The sequence below is a fragment of the Lissotriton vulgaris genome, chromosome 5 (genome assembly GCF_964263255.1).
Source record: "Lissotriton vulgaris chromosome 5, aLisVul1.2, whole genome shotgun sequence".
Taxonomy (NCBI): domain Eukaryota; kingdom Metazoa; phylum Chordata; class Amphibia; order Caudata; family Salamandridae; genus Lissotriton; species Lissotriton vulgaris.
In genome coordinates this window covers 1733648184-1733673732 of record NC_141693.1, presented here as the reverse complement: position 1 = coordinate 1733673732, position 25549 = coordinate 1733648184, and the positions used below count along the sequence as shown (strand labels likewise).

Genomic DNA, 25549 nt, shown 5'->3' with positions numbered 1-25549 from the left:
TGCTTTCAAGAAGAGATATTTATCACTCACATAGTGATCGTGCTTCCACAAGCACATTCACCAGTGATAATGAGAACTGACCCAATGGTCTTGCTTTCACACCATCAGCACTCACCACTGACACAGTGATCAAGCTTCACAACACCAGCACGCTCAAAACTGACAGAGCTTCCACACCTTAAGTTCACTCACCATTGACCTGGTGATCATGCGTTCGAGGCATGTGGGCTGCTGAATTCATATCTGTGCATAGATCGCCGCCTAGTGTTGGGTCCGGATGATTGCACATTGTTGTCCTGGAAGAGTCTTCGAAGTATCACGAGATAGGTGGCTCCTCCCCTGCACTACAGTGCGCATGGGCATCCTCTCCATCCTCAGATTGTTTTTTTCCGCCATTTGGTTCGGATGTTACTATCTTAGATCAAGTTAGGAAAACTTTCTACAAAGCCAAAAGGCTTTCGATAGCGTCGGTATCGTTTCATTCGGTATCGGTGCCTTTGCTTCGAGAGGACATCGAGGACTCAACAGGTTTTTTCTTTCCACACTCTACCCGATCTTAGATCTGAAATGGAAAGAAGTACATTCAAGAGGTGTCCCCTTTGTAATGCAAAATACCCGCACATCGATGTCCACCCGGTGTGCAACAAGTGCCTGTCCCCGGAGCATAACGAAGCCAACTGTATGGCCTGTGCCTGGTTCAGGTCGGAGAAAACCCTCAAGATTCGACGCGCGGCTCGATTGGAGTCGAAGAAGTCAGCGCCTGTTCCTGTGAACATCTTCGGGACCGAGGACGAGGAGGTCGTTGATCTGGAATATCAGGAACACTGCTCCGATCCGGCTTCGGGCCATGACTCAGAGTATGACGCCGAAGACGAGGAGGTACAAGACGAGAACGTCGTCGATGAGGTAGGAGACGACGTGGAGGCCCTTGGGGCCGTCGAAGATAGCTCGGGCGATGAGCTAGGCCAACCCGGCTACACGGGGGCCGAAGATAGCGCACTCAATAAGGCTCAGGTCGAGGGATCGCCACTAGGCCTTACCCAAGATCCACAATCTCGTTCTACAGCCCCGCCGAAAGGCCCGGCTTCGAACATTTCTAAAGAGCCTGCGGTTTCGAAACCGCCATCGGTCGATACAAAGAAATCGAAACCGACAGCGTATTTGCATAAACCGAAACCGAAAGTGCTTGTGCCTCTCGTCGGCTCCAAGGCCTCAAACCCCTCGGAGCCGAAGAAAAAGAAAATGGCCGTCGACGCCGCAAAACTCAAGAAGGTCGTCGAGCCAATGGTTGGGGCGCCGAAGACCAAGGTCAAGGCCACCGAAGCCAACGCCGAAGGGTGTCGATTCGCACAACAGGCTCGAACCGAAAGACGGGACCGAACTTGGGTCGAAGCCTACGGACAAGTCGAAGACTGGCTCCAAGGACCCTGTCGAGTCGACGCGACCCAGTCCGTTCATAGCCAAAGAAGTGTCGGAGTCGCTCCAGCGCATCACTCATAAGGCTACATCAGTTGGACCGAAGAAGGCCCCGACGCCGAAGCTGGTCGGACAAGTTCAGACCGCGTCCACACCTATCAAATTTGGGTTACCACCCTCTGTGCGTCCGAAGATGTTCGAGCCGAAACAATCTATCGGCGCCACTAAACATGTGTCGACGGAAATGGAGGCTGCGGAAGAGCCTGAAGACCAAGAACCGAGACAATTCATCGACTCGGAAAATAGGAGACTGTCCATATACAAAAGAAAGTTAATGCCAGAGACTCCCATGGAATCATATAGGATTCCCTTAAAGAAAAAGAGACTTTCTACAACTTCTCCAGCTCTTGTGGAACCCCTCCATCACTATGGACAGGAACCTCAAAATTATTCCCTAACATACTCAAATGTGGGCACTGGGGATAATGACAATGAGGATAACCTCTATCATGTGGACACTGATCCTGATGATCAAGACCAACAATGGACGGACCCTGCTGACTTAAGGGATCCGCACACTGGCCCGGACACTCATGTGTACAGTGTGAAAACGTCTCCTACTGAGGACACAACAGCTTTTAACGCCCTTATTGAGAGGGCAGCCAGTAATCATGACGTAGAGCTACATGCTGACCCTGTGGACGAAGACTTTCTGGTAGACACTTTTTCAACGTCAGAAAGGACAGTCAAAACTCTACCCATGCTCAAAGGGGTCCTCAAGCATGCTGCTGACATTTTTAAAGATACCACTAGGGCCAGGGTGTTAAACCCAAGGATTGAGAAAAAATATAGGCCGGCCCCTGTGGACCCTCCTTATATAAGGGGACAGTTGCCATTGGATTCATTGGTTGTTTCTAATGCGCGCAAGAGAGCAAACTCCCAGACTACAGGTGATGCTCCTCCTCCTGACCAAGAGTAAAAAGTTATGGAAACTTCAGGAAAAAGAGTAGCTGCGCAAGCGGCTAACATCTGGCGCATTGCCAACACTCAGGCACTCTTGGCCAGATATGACAGGGCACATTATGATACCCTTGAGACACTATTGCAACACCTACCTGATCAGTACAAGGAGGGGGCAGAGCTACTCATCCAGGAGGGGAAACTCATAACAAATGCTTCTATCAGGTGCGCTCTAGACGCAGCTGACACTGCAGCCACGGCCATCAACACTAGTGTTATGCTTAGACAACACGCCTGGTTGAGGATTTCAGGATTCAAACCTGAAATTCAAACTTCTATCCTCAATCAGCCTGTTAACTCAGACTTCTTATTCGGACCTGAGGTTGACACCACCCTTGAGAAACTTAAAAAGGACACAGAGACTGCAAAGTCTATGGGGGCTCTGCAGTCACAGCAGTTTCGGGGTGGCTCCTTTCGTCGCTCCAGTACTAGAGGCCCCTCAAGAGGCCAGTCAACGCAACAGACACAATACAATAAGGGAGGTACACAATCCACCTACAATAAGAACAACCGGGGTGGATATCGGGGAAACAACATCAAGGGCAGAGGCAAAGGAAACAACAGCTCCAGATCCTCTGCCAATACCAAACAGTGACGCCCTGTCACTGCCCCCCGACCATATAACACCTGTCGGGGGAGACTACAACAGTTCCTGCCGGTTTGGAAATCCATCACCACAGACAGGTGGGTGAGTCATTGTACAGTACGGGTATTGTCTGGAATTAACATCCACTCCACCCAACATCCCACCAAGACACCGTCCTATGTCCGCAGAGCACTTACACTTATTGCAGCAGGAGGTCGTCAGCATGCTGCAAAAAGGGGCCATAGAGCTCGTGCCTGTAGAAGACCAAGGGTCAGGGGTGTACTCTCTCGACTTTCTAATACCCAAAAAGGATGGGTCTCTCAGACCTATACTGGACCTCAGGCCTCTAAACAGTTACATTCTGTCAGAGCATTTTCATATGCTCACCTTGCAACAGGTTCTGCCGTTACTCAGTCAGGGAGACTTCCTCGCAACGCTGGATCTAAAAGATGCGTATTTCCATATACCCATACACCCATCACACAGACAGTATCTCAGGTTCACTATTCAACATCAACATTACCAGTTCAAAGTCCTCCCTTTAGGAGTAACGACAGCACCCAGGGTGTTCACAAAGTGCCTGGCAACAGTAGCAGCACACCTCAGGATACAGCACATACATGTCTACCCTTATCTCGACGACTGGCTTATTCAAGCAAAGTCGGCCCAGCAGTGTGTCAGCCACATGTCCCACACCATTCATCTTCTTCACAGACTGGGATTCTCACTGAATTATCCGAAGTCACACCTTCAACCCGCCCACGTGGGACAGTACCTGGGTGCGACAATAGACACTCTGGCAGCCAAAGCACAGCCAAATTCAGTGAGAATAAACAGCATGCAATTGCTGATACAGAAATTCAGACCTCAACGCTCGCTTCCAGCGAAGGTGTTCATGCAGTTGATAGGCATGATGGCCTCCTGCATTTTCATAGTTCCGCACGCGAGACTACATATGCGTCCGCTTCAGGAGTGCTTAGCACGTCAATGGAATCAGGCTCAAGGACAGTTAAAAGACCTAGTGTTGGTGAGCGGTCGGGCATTCAACTCTCTGCATTGGTGGAACCCACAAAACCTTTGCAAGGGCCGACCGTTCCAAGAGCCTGTTCCACAAATTGTACTGACGGCGGACGCGTCTCTCCAGGGATGGGGAGCTCATGTACTCCACTACACGGTGCAGGGACTATGGACAGCACAGCAAAAGAAAATGCACATCAACCTTCTGGAACTGATGGCAATCTTCATGGCGATGAAAGCTTTCAAGCTACACTTGTGCAACAAGGTCGTGTTGATCCCGAAGGACAACATTACTGCCATGTACTACATACAGAAGCAGGGAGGAACGCACTCTCCACAGTTGTCTCATCTGGCTCAGAGCATGTGGAAGTGGGCCATTCAGAGGAACATCTTCCTCATGGCGGAACACCTCCCGGGCAAAGACAACCAGAAGGCGGATCTGCTCAGCAGACACAGCCACCAGATGCACGAGTGGGAGATACATCCATCAGTACTCCAACCGTACTTCCAGCAGTGGGGTCATCCACAGATAGACCTGTTCGCTACAAGGGAAAACACAAAATGCCAAAGCTTCGCAAGCAGGTTCCCACACCCACAGTCGCAGGGCAATGCGATATGGATGAACTGGTCAGGCAAATTTGCGTACGCTTTTCCCCCAGCACCTTTGATACCGCTAGTGGCACGCAAACTACGGCAACACTCAATGACCCTCATCCTGGTTGCTCCACTGTGGGCACGCCAACCATGGTACACCACGTTTCTAGAACTATCTGTGGTACCGCATCAAAGGCTACGCCTCACACCCAGGCTTTTGACGCAGAGCCATGGAGACATTCAGCATCCAGATCCGTAACAGCTCAACCTGGCGATCTGGCTCCTGAAGTCCTAGAATTTGGCTACCTCAACTTGCCGCCAGAATGTATGAATATCATCAAGGAGGCAAGACGGCCCACAACCAGAGCATGCTATGCGGCTAAATGGAAAAGGTGTGTCATATATTGTACCAACAATGACATTAACCCACTGGATGCATCTATTCAAAACATTATCTGTTATTTGTTGCATTTATACAGATGTAATCTAGCGTACAGTTCCATTCGCATACATTTATCCGCCATAGCAGCCTATCTTCAGAACAGGCAGCACCTCTCATTATTCAGAGTGCCTGCCATTAAAGCTTTTCTGGAAGGGCTTAAAAGAGTGATCCCTCCCAGACACCCACCGTCACCAGTCTGGAACCTGAATGTGGTCCTCACCAGATTGATGGGACCACCTTTTGAACCTCTACACTCTTGTGAGATTCAATTTCTGACCTGGAAAGTTGCTTTCCTAGTGGCCATTACCTCACTGAGGAGAGTTAGTGAACTCCAGGCACTAACCATTCAAGAGCCATTCATACAGGTCCACGCTAATAGAGTTGTACTACGCACCAACCCTACATTTATGCCTAAGGTAATTTCGCAGTTCCACATGAACCAGACCATAGAACTGCCAGTTTTCTTTCCTAATCCAGAAAATGTCGCGGAAAGATCCCTACATACGTTAGATGTCAAAAGGGCTCTAATGTACTATATAGACAGAACAAAAGATTTTAAAAAAACAAAACAGCTTTTCGTTGCTTTTTCTCCACAACACAAAGGCAACCCCATTTCCAAGTCAGGGATAGCCAGGTGGATCGTTAAGTGTATACAGATTTGCTATGCTAAGGCTAAAGGCACACTTACCATTCCACCAAGAGCACACTCCACACGTAAGTTAGGAGTGTCCATGGCTTTTCTGGGGAATATTCCTTTAGAAGAGATATGTAAGGCAGCCACTTGGTCCACCACACATACATTTACGAAACACTCATGCGTAGATGTGCATTCTAAACAGCAATTAATCAAAAAGAGACTAGCTAAGAATGGGGTTGGTATGATATTTATATTATAAAGATCATGGTGACTCAGTTTAGTTTTGTCAATTGGTGGTGGCACCTGCTGGGTGTCTTTAGAAAGCCCTCACCCACCAACCTAGTTGGTGGCATGCTTCATCATCGGGCCCACCCAGTGACACCTAGCGTGTCCCGGGTGTGCTACGACGCCTGATTACAGCGGAGCAGGTATGTCATTGTGTGTGCGGTGAAGGATGATAAGATTGTGAGTTTAAAACGGCTTGGTGGGGGTCCCAGTACCCAGAGGGTAAAGACGCTTTATTATCTGGGCCTCCGTCAGCGGTTAAAAATAAGGCTGTGGGACGTTAGAGGCGAGTTACAACCTCCCACGTCCTTTAGAGTGTCAACATGTTTCAGCCAGTGCCTTATCAATATGCTGGCTTTCTTCAGGACTGATAAAAAGGGTGTGTGTAATTAAAACTAGTGGGTGTGTAGTGCAGGCTATGTGTCTACACGCCCTAAAGTGTATCTAACTGTGAGAGGGGGGATTCCCTTCTCAAGATCACGCTAGTTTTAAGTTGTTTTCTCTTCAAGGTTATTGAAGTGGCAAGGGGTTGACCAGGATTTCTGGCCAGCGCCGGCTTTGGACCTGTTGTGCCTCCTTCGCAGAACCGGTTCTGAAAAAGAAAGCCAGCATATTGATAAGGCACTGGCTGAAACATGTTGACACTCTAAACAGACCCTCCAGGATATCGCGATTTCAGGATATCGCGATTTCGCGATTTGCCGCGAAATCGGCACTTTTTAAAAAATGCCGCGATTTTTACAAAAATGCCCGCGAAATCGGCATTTTTGTAGAAATCGCGGCATTTTTCGCTATATCCTGGGGGGTCTGCTTTATCAGCAGCATTGGAGAGGCACAGCGGGATTGCAACCCTCACACCTCCAGCCCTTGATGACCTGTTAAGAGGTGCTTCGAAGGTGACTGAGAGGGAGGGGCTGCAGGTTCAGGAGCAGCGACATCTATTCACATGCAAACAGCCCTGCCTGATGGTGCAATCCGCGACTGCCATTTCCCTCTTGTTACCCCGAGCCAACAATCAACTTGTCTCCAAGTTGATGCTAATTATCAGACAGGTTCAGCTATCCAGCCACGGAGAGCCCGAGAGGGGCCAGCCGCAGAGGTCACAGGGTCCCAGGAGGGCAGCACGCGCCAGCAGGTGGAAGAGGGGCTGGGGAGAGGTGAGGTTGGAGGGTTGTCTCTCGAGCTCTGGGGCGGCAAGCGCCCTGCGTCTGTGAATTCCTGTACGAGGCAATGTGTCATGTCTCTGCTATTTAGAGGGGGGTTCACACATTCCATTTCTACCCAGGGCCCCAAACATCCGAGACTCGGCCAGATTACACCCCTGATTACACCGAGGCAGCACGTGGTTCTCTTCACAGAGCGTAATTAATGTCACTAAATTGTAAGCAAACCTCGGTTTTTCAAACATGCAGTCTATAATTTAAGAAAATAAAGAAATGGAAGGGTAGCTGGATGATGGATGAGGGGAAAGATGGATGAGGGGAAGGATGATGGATGAGGTGAAGGATGGATGGAGGGGAAGGATGGATGGATGAGGGGAAGGATGGATGGATGGAGGGGAAGGATGGATGGATGGATGGATGAGGAGAAGGATGGATGGATGGAGGGGATGGATGGATGAAGAGAAGGATGGATGGATGGATGGAGGGGAAGGATGGATGGATGAGGAGAAGGATTGATGGGTGATGAGGGGAAGGATGGATGATGAGGGGAAGGACAGATGGATGGATGGATGGATGGATGGATGATGGGTGGGTGAAAGGATGGATGGAAGGAAGGATGGCTAAGTGAAAGGGTCGATGGAGAGAGAAAGGGAGGATGGATGGATGACTAAAATAGTGGATGATTGGAAGGATTAGTAAGTGAAAGGATGGCTGGATTGGTGAAAGGGTAAATGGCTGAATGGATGAGTGAATGGATGGATGGGATGAAGAGTGGATGGATAAGTGTACAGATGGATAGGGTGAAAGGGTGGATGGATAATGGAGATGAGTGAAAGGATGGATGAGGGGATGGATGAAGGGATGGATGAGTGAAATGATAGATGGAAGGATACATGATGGATAGGTTTGCAAACGGTTGAATATGTTTGGAAATGGCTGGGCTTACTTATATACTATTGCGCGACCTCTGATGGTAAAACGTACCTATTGTCCTGAAGTTTTGTCCTGAATTTTGAGCTCCTGTCCTGAATTTGTGTGCTGAATTTTGACCCTTTGTCCTGAATTGGCTGAATGGATGAGTGAATGGATGGATGGGATGAAGAGTGGATGGATAAGTGTACAGATGGATAGGGTGAAAGGGTGGATGGATAATGGAGATGAGTGAAAGGATGGATGAGGGGATGGATGAAGGGATGGATGAGTGAAATGATAGATGGAAGGATACATGATGGATAGGTTTGCAAACGGTTGAATATGTTTGGAAATGGCTGGGCTTACTTATATACTATTGCGCGACCTCTGATGGTAAAACGTACCTATTGTCCTGAAGTTTTGTCCTGAATTTTGAGCTCCTGTCCTGAATTTGTGTGCTGAATTTTGACCCTTTGTCCTGAATTGGCTGAATGGATGAGTGAATGGATGGATGGGATGAAGAGTGGATGGATAAGTGTACAGATGGATAGGGTGAAAGGGTGGATGGATAATGGAGATGAGTGAAAGGATGGATGAGGGGATGGATGAAGGGATGGATGAGTGAAATGATAGATGGAAGGATACATGATGGATAGGTTTGCAAACGGTTGAATATGTTTGGAAATGGCTGGGCTTACTTATATACTATTGCGCGACCTCTGATGGTAAAACGTACTTATTGTCCTGAAGTTTTGTCCTGAATTTTGAGCTCCTGTCCTGAATTTGTGTGCTGAATTTTGACCCTTTGTCCTGAATTTTTACACTCACCGTCCTGAATTTGCACCAATGCCAGTTGGTCACCCTATTCGCTGTCTTGGAGACGGAGCGCTGTGCAGAGATGTCTGTCCCTCAAGATAAACAGACAGAACCACTCAGCCGAGAGAGCTGAGGCGCACACGGGACGGGGTATCTGCAGAGGCGCGCTGGACAAGGGATGAAGTCAGAGGGTTGAGCTCACCTATTGCAGACCATTTCCCCCTGGGAGTGAGCCATGGGAAAAATCCTAGAGGCGAGACATTTAACACGGGCGTCAAGTGGCCCCATGTCATGGGTGTCAACTTCAATCAGTCCCCGCTTTTAAATCTGAGACGATTTGCAGGCTGACATTTTGCAACAAAACTACAAGTACCAACATGCAGTTCGCTACTGTTTAACAAGTGACCACTTGGCGGTTTTGACTGCTCTTTCTCTAGTGTTTAGGTCTGTCGAACGGGCATCCGGTGGGATATCAGGTCGTGTTCAAAATACACTGTACTATTTAACGTGCTTACTAATAAAAGGGGCGATGGGTATAGCCATCATTAGTGCAGCAGGTACAGTGGCACCAAGCTCTAAGGCTATTGCAAGACACAAACTGACCTGCAATGGTACGCCTCTTCTGGCGCAGGGCTTTGCAACGTGACGCATCTGGGAGATGCGTCACGTAGTAAATACCCTGCACCATGGTGCATCTTTTGCGCCACCGCTGCGTCACAAAAGTGGCGCAACGGTGGCGTAAAAGCAGCGCAAGGGGCTTGTAAATCTGCCCCAAAGTGTCTACATTGTAAAGAAACCAAATATACATAGCTTCATGTTGTTAAGTAACTAAAAAAACTAAGATATCTGTGTTTGTTGTAGGAAAAATGGCCACATAAAATGCCGCAAAATTGCCGCTAAATTTCCATATTTGTGCCGCTAAATTTCCATTTTTGTGCCGCTAAATTTGCTAATCCATGCCGCTATATCCTGGGGGGTCTGTCTAAAGGACGTGGGAGGTCGTAACTCGCCTCTAACGTCCCACAGCCTTATTTTTAACCGCTGACGGAGGCCCAGATAATAAAGCGTCTTTACCCTCTGGGTACTGGGACCCCCGCCAAGCCGTTTTAAACTCACAATCTTATCATCCTTCACCGCACACACAGTGACATACCTGCTCCGCTGTAATCAGGCGTCGTAGCACACCCGGGACACGCTAGGTGTCACTGGGTGGGCCCGATGATGAAGCATGCCACCAACTAGGTTGGTGGGTGAGGGCTTTCTAAAGACACCCAGCAGGTGCCACCACCAATTGACAAAACTAAACTGAGTCACCATGATCTTTATAATATAAATATCATACCAACCCCATTCTTAGCTAGTCTCTTTTTGATTCATTGACATATAAACCGGGGATCTGGACTAGCTATCTGGTCCTCTCTCTCCCTCTTGATACACATACATTCTAAACAGCAGGCAGCTGTAGGACAGGCTGTTCTCAAAACTCTTTTTCAGACTGCTGCAGCTGGCACGGGCAGCCGCCGCTAACAGGAGGGACTGCTATGTAATCTATGCACAGATATGAATTCAGCAGCCCACATGCCTCGAACCGAATATGCTACATACCAGTATGCATCTGTTCTTGGCATGTAGGGCTGCTGACATTCATATCGCCCACCCTCCTCCCCGGCGCCTGTGGCAGCTGTAGCATTCAGAATTACTATCTAGCATGGACATCACTCACTGTATTACACTCCATCTCTGCCACAATGGCGAAAAACAATCTGAGGATGGAGAGGATGCCCATGCGCACTGTAGTCCAGGGGAGGAGCCACCTATCTCGTGATACTTCGAAGACTCTTCCAGGACAACAATGTGCAATCATCCGGACCCAACACTAGGCGGCGATCTATGCACAGATATGAATGTCAGCAGCCCTACATGCCAAGAACAGATGCATACTGGTAAGTAGCATATTCGTTCGACTGCAAGACCACACTCACCCCTGACACCGGTGAATATTGCTTCCAGCTCCCACCTGCCTCATTCTTTAAGAGTCTGTTTAATGTCCTTGAATTGACAGATCTGCCTCTTCTGCTTTACAAGGCAATCCCTTTATCACAGGTATAAATTGTTCTGAATACAATCTGAAGATGGCATGTGATGTCTATCCAATATATTTATATTTATTGCTATTGTGCAGCACTAATGTTAACATGTTTATATGAAATTAACATGTGATGTGGTTGCTGATGTATTGCAAATGCTGAAGTGCTTAATACACTGTATGGAGCACAGACCTAGGTGTTTACTGCCTTCAGATTGAAAACGCGTTCTCCACCGGGGAAGCCAGGTGCTGATTTCCGTTCACACATATTCTATGGCAGGGGTCTTCAAACTGGGGGGCCTCAAGTGATCTCGGGAGGGGAGGGCCAGGCTCTGACCAAAATACTTATTATGCTGATAACAGTGCTTTGTTTTCAGTGGGAAAAACGAGTGTCCGTAAGCCGCTCTGTGAATGGTCATCACTAACATCTTTTGTCATGTATATCCTGGGTGGGGGAAGGTGTGAAAAGGTAAGGGACTGCAAATCCCCTACCCTCATTTCTAATAATCACACTGTAGATACTTTTACTCGTTAGTAAGACCTGTCTAAACAGAATAGTATGTTTGGCAACATGCATTTGATTGTTTATAAAAAGGTAGCAGAACTTGACTGCAATGTTTAAATAAGTCTAGACTTATTGAAACTTTGCCAATTTAATAGAATAAATGTGGAAAATGTTGAGAGGGGCCTGGTTTTATTTTGTCACGGGGGTTGGGGGGCGGTCGCAGCATTAACATGTTTGAAGACCACTGTTCTGTGGTGAGGGCATTTGTATCCTATTCCTACCATTTCAGTGGTCCCAAAACACTTTTGGTATCTGGGCGCCCTATACACTTCTGGGATTTTTGTTGACCTGAGTCCGATTTGCCAGTTAAATCTGCACTTGGTTGTGTTTCATACTGTGTGTCAAGTTACATTAGATAGTAGTTGTAAAGTTGGCATCAGGTAGCGGATTTTCTAGTTATTGTTTGTATTGGAGTTGGCAATCCAGTTCCTGCTGTGAATCTGTGTAGAGTGTTGCATGAGGGTGTGTGTGTGCTGAAAGAATTTGCCTTTTGTGTTATTATTCTGGGTGTTACTGCAGTGTGTTTCTCAGCTTCAGGTGTGTGTGAAACCCAAGACATTTTTGCTCATTGTGTGATTTTGATGCTATTTGATGTGTACGTAGTAGGTTTGAGTTGGCTTCCTCACAATGGCTACTATGTGTGTCATTGAGGTGATGAAAGCACAGCTAACGAGATAGTTTGGGGTCATGCTGTCTCGATAGACAACCTTTGCCCAGTGTCAGATGCAATCCACGTGAAGGTGCAGTGGGGCTGCATCTAAGGTGTACCGTTTGTGAAGTGTGAGTATAACTTAATCTTGATGTGCTCTGGAAATGGTAAATACTTTGTCAACTTGATGGTTCAAGCCATCATATGTGCATGAAGGTACTAGGGGTGATTTCTAATGTGTAACATAGTCATAGAACTTAGAGAGCACATGGTTTAATCAAGTGTTCTGTTAAAGTGATAATCATTTAGCATATATATGGCTTCCATCAGTGCTCATGGTCCGACTGGGACACAAAATAGGCCCAGGCACATAATAAAGTGGTCCCCTTTAGTTAATTAGAAAGCTAAAAAAAGTGGCCTAGGTTTGGAAATTGGGCAGTTTTGTACTTGTGAAAACCTGCTGTACAAGTCTTTTGCAATGAATTGAAGACTGCATGGATTTGAGCTTGCTACAGGCAATGTTTACTTTAATATAAGGGAACTCAACAGCTAAAACCGTATTGGCAGACCATAAAACCAGCCCACAAGCAGCAAAAAAAACGCCCACACACCGAACTGTCAGACCAGCCCGTCCGGCACTGATTACCCTATAGTCCAGTTCGGTCCTGGCTGGCTGTGTGCCTGATGGTGCCAGGAGTTCTCCGCTATGTACTGTTGGACTATGTTGTATTAAAGTTGTATCTAAATATGCGATTGAGATTGCAGACACTTGCCACGTACATGTTTTGGGGCTTTATTGTTTGCCTGATGATGCAAGTGGTTGCGTTCAGTGAGTGCTGTTGGTTGTTTTGCTCACTGGCGCCTATTCTATATAGTGGTATCCTGCAGATGGAATTTTTGGTGTCTGGTTTTAACCTATTAATGCTGTACAGATGATCCGACTTTTCAGTTGAAAACAAAACCCTCCAAAGATTTCTTAGTAGATGGTGGCAGAGCATAACCTACAATGCAGTTGTAGTGCGTCTCTAAAAAAACACGCCAGCACTGAGATCCTAGCCAAACTTCCAGTGAGAAGACCCTATGGCAGACCATAAAACCAGCCCACAAGCAGCAAAAAAAACGCCCACACACCGAACTGTCAGACCAGCCCGTCCGGCACTGATTACCCTATAGTCCAGTTCGGTCCTGGCTGGCTGTGTGCCTGATGGTGCCAGGAGTTAACCTCACTTTACAGATATGTTGGCTATGTTAAACTTCACCTCACCCCTAAAAGTCCTCCCCCAACGGACCTCACCCACAAGTCTCTACCTCCTCCTGTGCTGATCTTCAGCAATTGAGACCTTAAACCGTCCATACATTATTCCCTGGCTGCTAAGTGGACAAAACACCTGGGGGAAGTGAACATAGGTCATAGGGCTCCTGACTGTGCAGAAGCAATGCCAACCCAGAGACCATGATCCCTCAACTGAATCACTTCCGGGGCGGAGCAGCAGCCTCGATCTGTCAACGGGGCTGGACACCAGTGCATCACAAGAGCTCATGCTGACCTCAGACAGTAGCCTGCGTTCACTGTAAGACCCTCCTAATAAATCTGTGATGTCATCTTTAAAGGCTGTTGTGAACTTTATGTGAACTTATTCCCAGGTTCTGGTACACTAACTTGTGCGTTGCCTTCTTTAGGCTACTCTGTTCAAATGAGCACGGCTGTCCTGAATAAGGACAATAGTACGCTGATTGCAGGAGCCCCGCGTTGGGATCACAAGGGTGCTGTGATGCTGATGAGTGTCGGCAGGAAGGATTTGTACAGTAACCTGGTACTGCTCAATGAACAAGTTGGCTCCTACTTTGGAAGTGCCCTTGCCCTGGCAGATCTGAATAATGACGGGTGAGTTCCTTTGTTTATAAAATGAAGTAGCAAGTACTCCATGTAAATCTTATATTGTCATGGTCCTGTCTCATTGGATCTCAAAAAGAGAGGGGGGCTCCTTAACACCAAAGAGGTAGAGTACCCAATGGATGAAGGTCAGAGAAAATATCCTCTTTGGCTAAATCAAAAAGCCTCAGTGTTTGATTTAGCCAAAGAGGATATTTTCTCTGACCTGTCTCATTGGAGACAACAAAGAGATGTAAACGTGTTCATTACTATGTCTTTTGGTTTTATAGTTGAAGAGTGGAGAAAAGGAATTGGGTGAGAGCTCTGCTGACATGGTTGTGTCCCTGAACCAAGCATGTTGACATATTGACCTCTAGTAGAATATGGCGTGACATCTAGTTAAAGAGTAGAATATGGTCTTACGTTAAGCTGGGCTTTGTGTTGTGTTTAAAGATGTTTTGCTTCCCTGAGAGGACTTTGTAGTGGAAGAAACCTTTTGGGGAATAGAGGGAGCAGCACAGGCCATTGACACTAGATTTGTGTGAAAAAGGCTACTTTTATTGAAACAGGTGCACATCACAAATATAAACCCTGGGCCTTTCACCTTACAAAACTATAACCTCACTTTACAGATATGTTGGCTATGTTAAACTTCACCTCACCCCTAAAAGTCCTCCCCCAACGGACCTCACCCACAAGTCTCTACCTCCTCCTGTGCTGATCTTCAGCAATTGAGACCTTAAACCGTCCATACATTTTTCCTGCAGCTATTAACCTCGAACTAAGCCAACTTCCTAATAAACCTTAAACTTCCTGCCTCGTCCTGGCATGAGCTTGTCTACCTGTCCCCTTTCAGCCTGGATTGCCGCTTTCAACAACAATAAACTTGGCTTACCCATGCCAACTTCTTTGCCAACGGCTCCTGCACCTGCTTCAAAGTGACAACCGTACATGCCTTTTATAACCCTTGTACACATGTTTTAACCAGAGCCAACCCCAATGAGCCAATACATGAATAATAGGACTCTTAATTAAGTAGTTGGCGGGTGGGAAAACGCTCTACAAACTTCTAGTAGCCACAATGTCACCACTATAAAATGGTGGCTGGTAGCTGTAAATGGCCCCATGTAATCTCCTGGCCTACATTATAACCCAGATCCAGACCAAATCCAGCAGCAGTTGCTGGATTGCTCCATTCCCCAAACTATCCTAGGGGCAGACCTCCCTGTGGTCGGCTGCCCACCAAGACCCTGTTCTCAGGGCATTAAAAATCTGTGCCCCAGCAAGATCTTTGTTTACGTACTTCATAAAGGTTTATTTGGGGGTGTCTCACCCTTCATATGATGTCTACACATTGTAAGAATCTCTTTTTATGGTAGATTGTATTTTAGGGCATCTACCCCTGTCTGATATTTGTCTTCTGGTAGGTGGCAGGACCTGCTGGTCGGGGCTCCCTTTTACTTTGATCGGAAGGAAGAGATTGGCGGAGCTGTCTACGTGTACATCAATGAAGCTGGAAGTTTCCAGGACCAGGCTGAACCATTCGTGGTTGGTCCAAGTGGCTCAGGCTTCGGGTTTGCTGTGGCAAATATTGGTGACATTAACCAAGATGGATTTCCAGGTAATGTGAAATGTGACATTACATCTATAAGTGTAAAGGATGGTAAATACATGGATGTGGGGAGCAGGTACTGTCTGATGACTAACGCCTGTGACGAGGATGGGCTTTGACTTATGTCCTGCCTTTCCTGTCTTTTGTCCCAAAAATGTATGGCTCCTCTCTACCTCTACCTCCTACTCTAGAAATCTCCTATTCTCGAGTTCCTCCCTTTTCCTCCGTATCACCTCCTACTGGTTCGGTCCTTGTAACTATCACCGTTCTTTTTTTCATACCCTCCCCATTCTCTTTAATACCTGCTAAACATTCAAACTTACCCAATTCAGGAGGGAGATTCCTGATATTCTAGCTAAAATGTTGATTTCATTTCTAACATGTTTCCTTTTGCTCTCCCAAAATATGCCACATTCTTCAGTAAATGAAGGGCTATCTGTAACTTCGTGCTTCAAAATAAATTGTTCCTAAATGTTGACATGTATGACCGTCCAACTTTCATCCCTCTTACATTTTTGCACTCTGTGGTCTTCTTTCTTTTTCTACTTGGTTTTGCTCCTGCTCACTTTGTCTTCATCCTAGTCCCTCACTGTCTCTTTCTTCTTCTTTCCTTCTCCAATTCCATTAAATCTCTGTTTCCTCATAAAATCTACCACCACATGTATTCTTCTTGCTCTCTTCACCCCTCTGCAAACTTTTCCCACTCTTTTTCCTACTTGCTTTACCTTTTTCTCTTTCGGTGTTTGTATAGTGTGGGCCACGTCTGATGAAAGGGTGTTCGAGTACTTCTTGGCATGACAGTGTGAATGCTATGCAGCATGATACTACAAGAAGATTGCCATAGAGCACACTAGAATGAACACATTTAGAAGGAATGTCTAAGATTTACTTGGGTCATAAGAGCTGCAGATCTAATTGGTCTACTTTACAACACACTCCAGGCCAGATTCACACAGAAATTCGAACCCCATGACTCGTAGTGAGAACGTGAACATATATACATACATGTTTTAATGATTGCGTATATGGTGTAAATGAATTAGCATTTTACCCACTGGTGGTGTCCTGGCACTAAGCTTAGTTGCAAGTCTGAGAAAGCGGCGCAGAGTAACTAATTAAAGAAAATAGGCTTTGATATAGTTCCTTAATTTCAGATAGGGAGGGGTAGAACGGAGTGACAGTAGAAATGTTTTCCAAAGGGCGACTGTGAGAAACTGAATGAATCGCATGCTGGTTTGGGTTTCTTGATGAGAGGGACTCTGATAAGATTAGCGGATCAGGATATGAGAGCGCTTGAAGGCAGCAGCTGATCCTCCTCTAAGGCGGTCTAAGGAGCGCCGCCCCACTGCTCTCTGAGCAGTGCAAAAGGAAAAATAAAATGATAATAACAAAGTTGCTATCATTTTATTTCTAGTACGGAGCCAGATTAGGGCGTGTAGGGCTGGGCTTTAGTCAAAGGGAGGAGGTGTGGTTGGTGCACCATAAGTGCGCATGACAAATTGGCCGCCCAAACCGTCATGTGTACTTAGCATTTCGCCACCTGGCTGTGTTGCGCAGTCGAGTGGAGAACAGCCCCAGGCTTACAGTCCCTGTCTTAGCAGCAAACCAAGCCGCTCAGACCAATCACAATGCTGCTGTCATGCTGGTGACAGTGGCAACGTGATTGGCTGAGGGGAGGCTGGGAGCCTGGGTGCGGTTAGGAGCCAGGAACCGAGGGAGTACGGAGGAGAGTCGTTTCTTTTTTTTTTTTAACCTTTTTTCTAACCCTCCCCCCTTCCCCCTCCGGCCCTCACTCCTCACTACCGTTCCCTAAGCACCCACCACTGCTTGAAGGAACCCAAGTAAGAAAAGAAATCAGGGTGTTTGTCAGCCCTAAATGACCGAATAGCAAAGGCATTGGGCTTTCTATGCATCTTTTTCCACTGCAAGCCAATGCAAGGCACAAAGGTGGCCCGGTATTGATTCGAATTTCTGGATAACTAGCAGAAGGCAGTCAGCAGCATTCCGAATGCTTTGGAGTCTGAATCTGTTTTTGAGGAAGTCCAAGATATGCAGAATTGCAATAGTACAAACTGGATAAGATGATGGACTGCAATATCTTTTTCTACCAATTGTTAGGCAAAAGAGAGAAGACTTTTTCAGAATTTTCAGAGTGAAGATGTCTTTGATGTGTAGTGTTGAGCTGTCAAAAATGATGCCTGAAATTCGAGCCAAGAAGGTGGAGTTCAGAACAAAGAATTGTTATTCATTCAGCCTGAGACTTTCAACATAAACTGCTTTAATCTAGACTTTAGGGCAAAGAACTTACCCTCAGCTGAGGATCATTTGAGTGTCATCAGCATATGAAAAACACATGAAGCTGTACAGATAATGTTAGCCAGAGATGTAACATACACATTAAATACGGTTGGGTTCAAGACTGAATCATAAAGAACCAAAAATGTAGTTTTAGAGAAATCAGATTGGAAAGGAGGGAGATGCAGCACTCGGGTCCTATTGAAGAAAAAGGAATCAAAATTAGTCCAGGGCACGCACTCCCATCCCAGCCTCCTGACGTCTGTACACAAGTATGGGGTTTGAGATCCTGTCGAAGGCGGCAGAGAGTTCTAGTAAGGCAGGATAACAGAATCTCCAGTGGCCAAACATGATCTGATTTAATTTACAATCATCTCTACAATTGGCTCAGTACTGAAATTGGATCGAAAACCAGACTGATGGGTGTGAAAAGAGTTTGAGGTTTTAAGAAAGGATGACAGTTTCTCAATTAAATAGGACTCCAGAATCTTAGAAGGGCCAGGAAGCAAGCACATAGGTTTTAAATTTGAGAGTAGCTCATGGTCGACAGATGGCTCGTTTAAAACAGGAACCTACTTCCATCTTTCTGGGACTATTCCTGAGGGAAAATAAAGATTAATAAGAGAAGCGAGCAGAAAGAGCATTGTGTAGAGATGTGAGAAATTCGGTTGTTGGTTTTTACGTGTTTTTTAAAACCTTTATTTTGCATTCGTAGTAATAGGAACCACTGTGTACAGCAGGTAGGTATAGGATTTCCAATAGTGGAGTAGTAATTCTCATTCATTACCCTAGGAGGTAACGGCAAAGGCACAACAGTACAGCCAGACACGCTGCATCGCGACATGTGGAGGTTCCACTTAGCAAGGGGGACTACTCGGAACCATCACTTTCACCTCTGTTCGGACCAGAATCCAGGGTCAGGAACATGTCACCCAGATGCTGCTACACAAGGTTTTCATCCCTCCTGCTACATTTTATATGATCCTCATCTGCTAGCATCCATTCCGCCACGTCTCCTTGCCAACAAACTATCTCCGGGGCGTGCTGTCCCATCCAAGTAATGGCCACCCTACATCTAGCTAGACCAGCCATCTCATGGCCTTCGGGCCGTCTGATGTCCCCCAGCAAGCAGCACTGTGAAGTTAGCATGGCACTTAGTAATGTGGTACCGACGAGTTCATCCACCACTGAACCCAAAAATCCAATACTCCGCACCAGCCCCAGGCCAGTTGAAGGAAGTCTGCCCACTGAATCCCTCACCGGGGGCAGCTGTCAGACCGGAACCGAGATATTCGCCATAGAGCCAAGGGAGTCCGGTAAGAGTGATGCAAAAAGTTATAATGAACCATCTCAAAGTGAGCATTGCTCGATAAAGTTTGCGTGAGAGTACATACGCGAGCCCAACTTTGTCATCAATGGGATACCCCATGTCCCCCTCCCAAGCCATCTGGGCCCGCACCCTGCCACCAACCACCTCTACCGTCAGGGCTTTATATATCAGTGATATCAAGTGTCTCCCTGACCCGCATGACAATAGGGTCCTCAAAGTGTCTGATGTTGTTGGTACCACCGGAAATGTGGTGCAGGTCTGCTTGGCTATCTCCACCAAGCCAACTTAATGCATAAAGAAACCAGGCCCTAGAACAAACTCCGCCCAGGCATCCTCGAATCAGATAAAGTGCTCATTGGGGTAAACGTCCCCCTCCCAGTCTCCCCACACATGGAAAGACATTGCTTCAGCCATCTGTCAGAACGACACCAGTATCCACGCTGGCAACTGCTGGTCAAAAGCCACGCGCTGTAATTGGGTTGTTGGTTGATTGGGGTGTGATCCCTGGTCAAGCAACACCCCAATCCTTCTCAGTGTGATGCACAAGCCAACCCTAAATTAACCTGTGCTCAACCCTCTGGTAGCTTGGCACAGAGTTGTCAGACTTAACTAAGAGGCAATGCGTAAAGTATTTGTACATCATTTCAAACAGTAATAGAGTGAAAATACCACACAAAAACCCTACACCAGATTAGAAAATAGTGTAATTTTTTATAAATAAAACAAGACCAACACAACAAAAATCCAAACCTTCGAACTGGAGAGATGTAAGTTTGAAGATTTCAGGGAAAACAGTGCCAAAAAAACACAAAGCGCCAACAGTGGATATCTGGACCTTGCCACTGTCACAAGTTCAGGCCGAGCATGATGAAGCACAAGCCAGCTTTGTGACCCAGTGAGGCCACTGAACAAAGTAAATCCTAAAGTCCTGGTTGTTGGAGCATTCGAGGGTCTGCATTGAAGGTGCGTCACCACCGGAAGTGATGCATCGGTTCTGGGGGGCTGCAATGCGGTGTCTGTCGTCATCATCAAGGCTGCCGTTGATGAGGTAAATGAGGGCCTGCGCCAAGGATGTATCTTGCAGCGCTGGCTTTGATGAGGTGGTGGGCCCATGATGTGGATCTTTGCGAATGGGACGATCCACGCAGGGACAACAATGCATTGGTTCTACCTGGGGTTGCGCCGCATAGCCGAAAAGATGAGTTGGTTCTGCTAGATCCACAGAGGCTAGCAGAACACCTTAGGCTCACTTCCAGGAATGCAGGACTGGGGTAGCACCACTTGGCAGGGTAGATTCACAGATGGCAGAGTCCAGGTGCTGGCGCCAGGTTGTTTTAGCCTTCTGTCCCTGAGGCTCAAGTCAGGAGGCAAGCCCCTTAACCCTTGGAGTCACTCGGGGTCATGGATTCAACAGAAACAGGTCCTGTTCTTCTCAGACAGGCAAGAGGGCAGCTGGCCAGTACAGCAGGGTAGCAGTATTTCAGAGCAGCAGTCCTGCAGAGTGGCAGTCCTTTCAGCAGCACAGCAGTTCTTCCTGGCAGAGTATCCACAGGTCTAGATGTGTACTAAGGAGTTGGTGTCTGAAGGCCAATATTTATACCCATTTCTGCCTTTGAAGTGGAAACGTTTCTAGAGGCTTACCTTTCAAGTGCACAGGTGTCCTGCCTTTCTTCCCCTTCTCCACAATAACTACAGGGGTTATGCAGTCTTTTGTGTGGAGGCAGGACACAGCCTATACAATTGTAACTGGGGCTGTGTCAATCTCCTCCCTTTCATCCTGCCTGTAATGGCCCATCCAGGCACACCTAAGCCCCCTTTTGTGTGTGGCTGTGCAGGAGTAATACAAAAAGCCCAACTGTCAACTACACACAGTCATGTGACCTAGAGACTGGCTGCAGGTATCAAATAGCTAAGGCAGGAAAATGCAAACTAAAAGTGGCATTTTCAAAATTGCAATTTAAAATCCAGCTTTACTATAAGTTGCTATTTTTCATTACAATTCAAAAGACACCAAACTTGAATGTGTTACCTGTTCCCATTTACAGCTTATTAAATATAATGCAGTAGTGAGAAACAATTTTAGGAGTTTTTCCCTACCAGGACATGTAAAACGTGAGAGTAAATGTCCTGTTTTTTTAATACTTTTCACCCTGGCCTCAGGGCTATCCAGGGACCTGTCCTAGAGGTGACGTATGAATTAAAAAGGACTGTTTGGGCCTGGCAAAGGTTTGTTTTGCCAGGGCAAAATGGTGGTTTAAAACTGCACACACTGGCTGCAATGGCAGGTTTGAGACATGATTAAAGTGCTGTTTAGGTGGGTGGCACAATAAGTGCTGCAGGCCCACTAGTAGCATTTAACTTACAGGCCCTGGGCACAGGCAGTGCCATTTTAGTAGGGGCTTACAAGTAAATTCAATATGCCAATTTGGTATAACCCAATTCTACCATGTATTAAGGATAGAGCACAAGCACTTTATCACTGGTTAGCAGTGGTAAAATGCACAAAATCCTAAAGCCAGCCAAAACGAAGTCAGTAAAAAGGAGGGTTGAAGGCAAAATGTTAGGAGGAAAACCAGGCCAATGATGACGGGGCGAACAAGAGACCAAGGATGAAGGAGGTTGGCAGGACGAGGATACAAAGAGAAGTCAGATTTAAGTGACTAGAATTTATAGACGAAAGAGTCCGCAATCTTGCCAAAAGTGTCACAGTAAAGAGTTATGGAAGTATACCAATGGAAATCCACTTATGTGCCTTACCATGTGCTGAAATATTTTATTAATCAGTTGCAATTTTGTTTTTCTTACCTGCTTGAAGCTCAGTAAAGCCTTCTCTTTAATGCACAACCAAATGCATTTTTAAAAAGTTTCTATGTTGTTATCCTGTGCTGTACACTTCACATGTTAACCTGCCTTAGTAAACATAGAAGCATTCTGAAGTTAACACAGCAAAGCAAGGATTGCAGTAAGTAGAAGAGTCAGCTTTTTCTAGAAAAAAGTATCCTAAGGTCTTCTCACATTCTTTTCCTGGAAAAAGCCCTGCACCTGTTTGTTAGGGTCTATCTGTAGCTGTCAGTATGTCACATGTTCCAGTTTCAATTCACTAGAACTTTAGGTAAAAGTATATAAATTTACAACCAAAATGTATGGAATTTGTACATGCTTTGTGATAGGGATGAAGCTCTGGTCTCTTGATTTTGCATCCCCCTTGCCTATTTTTTTGAATGCTTGTTGGATATGGTTTGTATCAAATGCATATTAGACTCATGTAGTCTAACCAGTTTTTTTTACTTTTCACTTATTTGTAAGTGTTCAAATGTGGCTGATAACATTTTTCTCAGATAACACATGGGTTTTTCATTGAGAACTCCTGGGAAACGTTTGTGATTTCCTATTTATATTCATGCAAAGCAATTTACACATGTACATAGCTTACAGTTGAGCACGTGAACATGCTGTGCATTAGGGAAAATGCACATTTCTTTTTTTTCTGTCCAACTAAAAATATTTTTCACTGCTGAGAAACCTGTTCTTGTGTGCTCTCTCCAGTTATGTGCGTGCCCCCATGCATCCTTAGCTTGTAAGGGGATTTGCTCCTTAACTTGACAGGAGAAAATATCCAACCATTTCCAGGACCGGAAGGAGCTGGGGAAAAGTCTGTGAATATTCACAGACACACAGGCTTGTGGGTGTTTCCAAACATTCCAGGGTTTCCCCATTCTGGAAAGCCAACTCAATGCCCATGCGAGCAGATTTACTTTCTTGTAAAGGGACTCCTTACCGCCATACTGGACCTAATCACATTGTTATGTAGATTTGTATGGCACAGATTATGACCCGTGGGGGTATCCAGGCACTGGAACAGGAGTATAGGCCCGGCGTTGCTCCTAGTTGAACAGCCAGAGCTTCAGTTTCTTCCGGAAGTTGAGAAGCGGAGTAGCAGTCCTGATATGTTGAAGTTAGTTCAAGTTTTTGGCGACGATGAAGGAGAAAGCGCCCCCTCTGGTCTTGCTTCTGCAGATATTGGGGATTTGTGCAAGGGAGAGAGAGGTGGAGTGTATTTGTCTTGAGGATCAGTAGAGTTGGAGTTGGTCATTAAGATCCGTTGGTCATTTGCAACGTTTCTGGATGGGCAGCCAGTGTAATTCAGTGAGTTAGGGAGTGATGTGAGTGCTTCCTGGAATGTCTACGGTGAGTCTGCCAGCTGTGTTTTGGATGGTCTGGAGTCTTTGCTTGAGTTGGTTGGAGACTCTGAAATAGAGTGCTCTGCCATAGTCTAGTCTGCTGGTGATAAGCAGGCCCGGATGACCGAGCGTCTTGTGTAAGTGACAAGCAATTTGAATATCTTACAAAAGATTCTGAGGATGTGGCAGCAGGATGCGATCACAACATTGACCTGTTTGTTCATCGTGAGTTTGTCATCAAGGATGAGGCTGAGGTTTCCAGCATGGTCTGTCCAGGAGTCCCAGGAGGAATTCTTACTTCCAAAGATCAGGAGCTTAGTTTTTTCCATGTTCAGTTTGAGGTGGGAAACATTGTTTACAATGCACACATTACAACCCGTGTCATTACAACAAATGTTTTACAACGCAAAATCCATTACAACGCATGTCATTACATCGCATAATCCATTACAACGCATTCCCCAAAGTAACGCCACAGCAGAGTTAGGATAGTAATTGCGTTGTAATGGATTATGCGTTGTAACGGCATGTGTTGTAATGGATTTTGCGATGTAAAAAATGTGTTGTAATGACACGCTTTGTAACGCCTACGTTGTAAAGTGTCATATTCATTTGAGGCAGTTCGCTTGCATCCAGTTGGCCACGTTGAACATGCAGGCAGTGGAGTTGGTCCTGGTTGGTCCTGGTTGTTTTGTTCGTGTCACTGAGGAAGCGGATGAGCTGAGTGTCATCTGCGTAGGATACAATGTTGATGCAGTGGGTTATTATGATGTGGGCGAGAGGTGCCATGTACACTTTGAACAGGGCTTGGATGAGGGAACTCCCCTGGAGGACTCCGCAGATGGACTTCTTGTGTTTGGAGGTGAACGTGGAGATTCTATCTCTGTGTCCTGTTGGAGAGGAAGGAGGCAAACCAGATCAGGGTGGGCTGTTGGTTCCTCAGTCCTGGAGTCTGGTAATGAGGGTACCATTGTAGATGGTGTCTAACACCGTCAAGAGGTCATGTATGAGGAAAACGGCGGTTTCTCCACTGTCCACTTTCTCCACTGTCCATGATGGGCCGGATGTCATCTGTTGCTTCCACGAGGGTGGTTTCCATGCTGTGGTTGCAGCGGAACCCTGGCTGTGGTGGAATCCAGGAGGTGGTGCTGTTTAAGATGGGCAGAGAGCTGCTTGTTGAGCTCTTTCTCCAAGACTCTGCGTGATGGGAGTGTAGTTGCTGAGAACTTTCAGGTTGGCTGAGGGTTTCCTCAGGAGAGCTGTGACCTGTGCGTGTCCCTAGCTGTCTGGGAAGTTTCCACTGAGATTGAATGAGCTGATGATGGTGAGCTTGGCACTGATCAGTCAGGCCTTACACAAGCTGTGTGAGTCCGATGTTGTCACAGCTCTCTAGGAAGTCAGTGGAGTTGCAGTCCGTTGGGTAATCGAGATGAATGTTGAGATTGCCGAGCAGGAGGAAGGCATTGAATCTAATGGCGATAAGAGTGATAGTCATTGAGGAGGTTGCTGATGTGGTGCGGGGTGCTGGCGGTCAATATGCAAGGGTGCCTGAGATGACCGTGGAAAGGCTGAGATGCAGTTGGAAGTGCATGTGTTCCAGGAGCATGGCAGGTTTGTCCCTTGAGGTAGTGCAAATACTTAAAAAGTGCAAATACATTACTCTGAATTGAAAAAGTGAATTTGCACTCTAAAATCAAGTTATTTGCACATGCAGTTGAACTTACACATGGAAATAGCTGTGAATCAGAGCTGCTTGCTCCATTTCTCTTTGCCTCCATTTTGTTTAGTATTTTTGTGTCTTCTTTCTCTCCCCTCTCACTTCCTTTCCCCCATGCTCGTTGAGTGTCTGTTTTTGTTGTGTTCTTAACTCTGGCATTCTAGACAGTATCAGTTGTAGTTTGTGTCCAGTGAACTGCCCTATCCTCTTTCGTCTCTCCCTCCCACAGATATTGCAGTCGGAGCACCTTTTGAGGATTATGGTAAAGTGTACATTTACCACAGCAGCGCCCAGGGTCTTGTGAAAACTCCCAGCCAGGTAAGAGAGCTTTACAACAGCTACACTTTTCTCCC

General features: G+C 46.5%; 1 protein-coding gene across 1 annotated transcript in view; it reads left to right on the top strand.

Moving 5' to 3' along the window:
* The window catches only part of ITGA3 (integrin subunit alpha 3), a 366625-nt gene that overhangs the window by 235319 nt on the left and 105757 nt on the right, over positions 1 to 25549 (top strand). The window contains exons 6-8 of the mRNA XM_086923967.1: positions 13869 to 14073; positions 15489 to 15682; positions 25426 to 25514. Coding sequence (XP_086780093.1) covers positions 13869 to 14073; positions 15489 to 15682; positions 25426 to 25514 — 488 coding nt within the window. The remainder of the gene's footprint in view (positions 1 to 13868; positions 14074 to 15488; positions 15683 to 25425; positions 25515 to 25549) is intronic.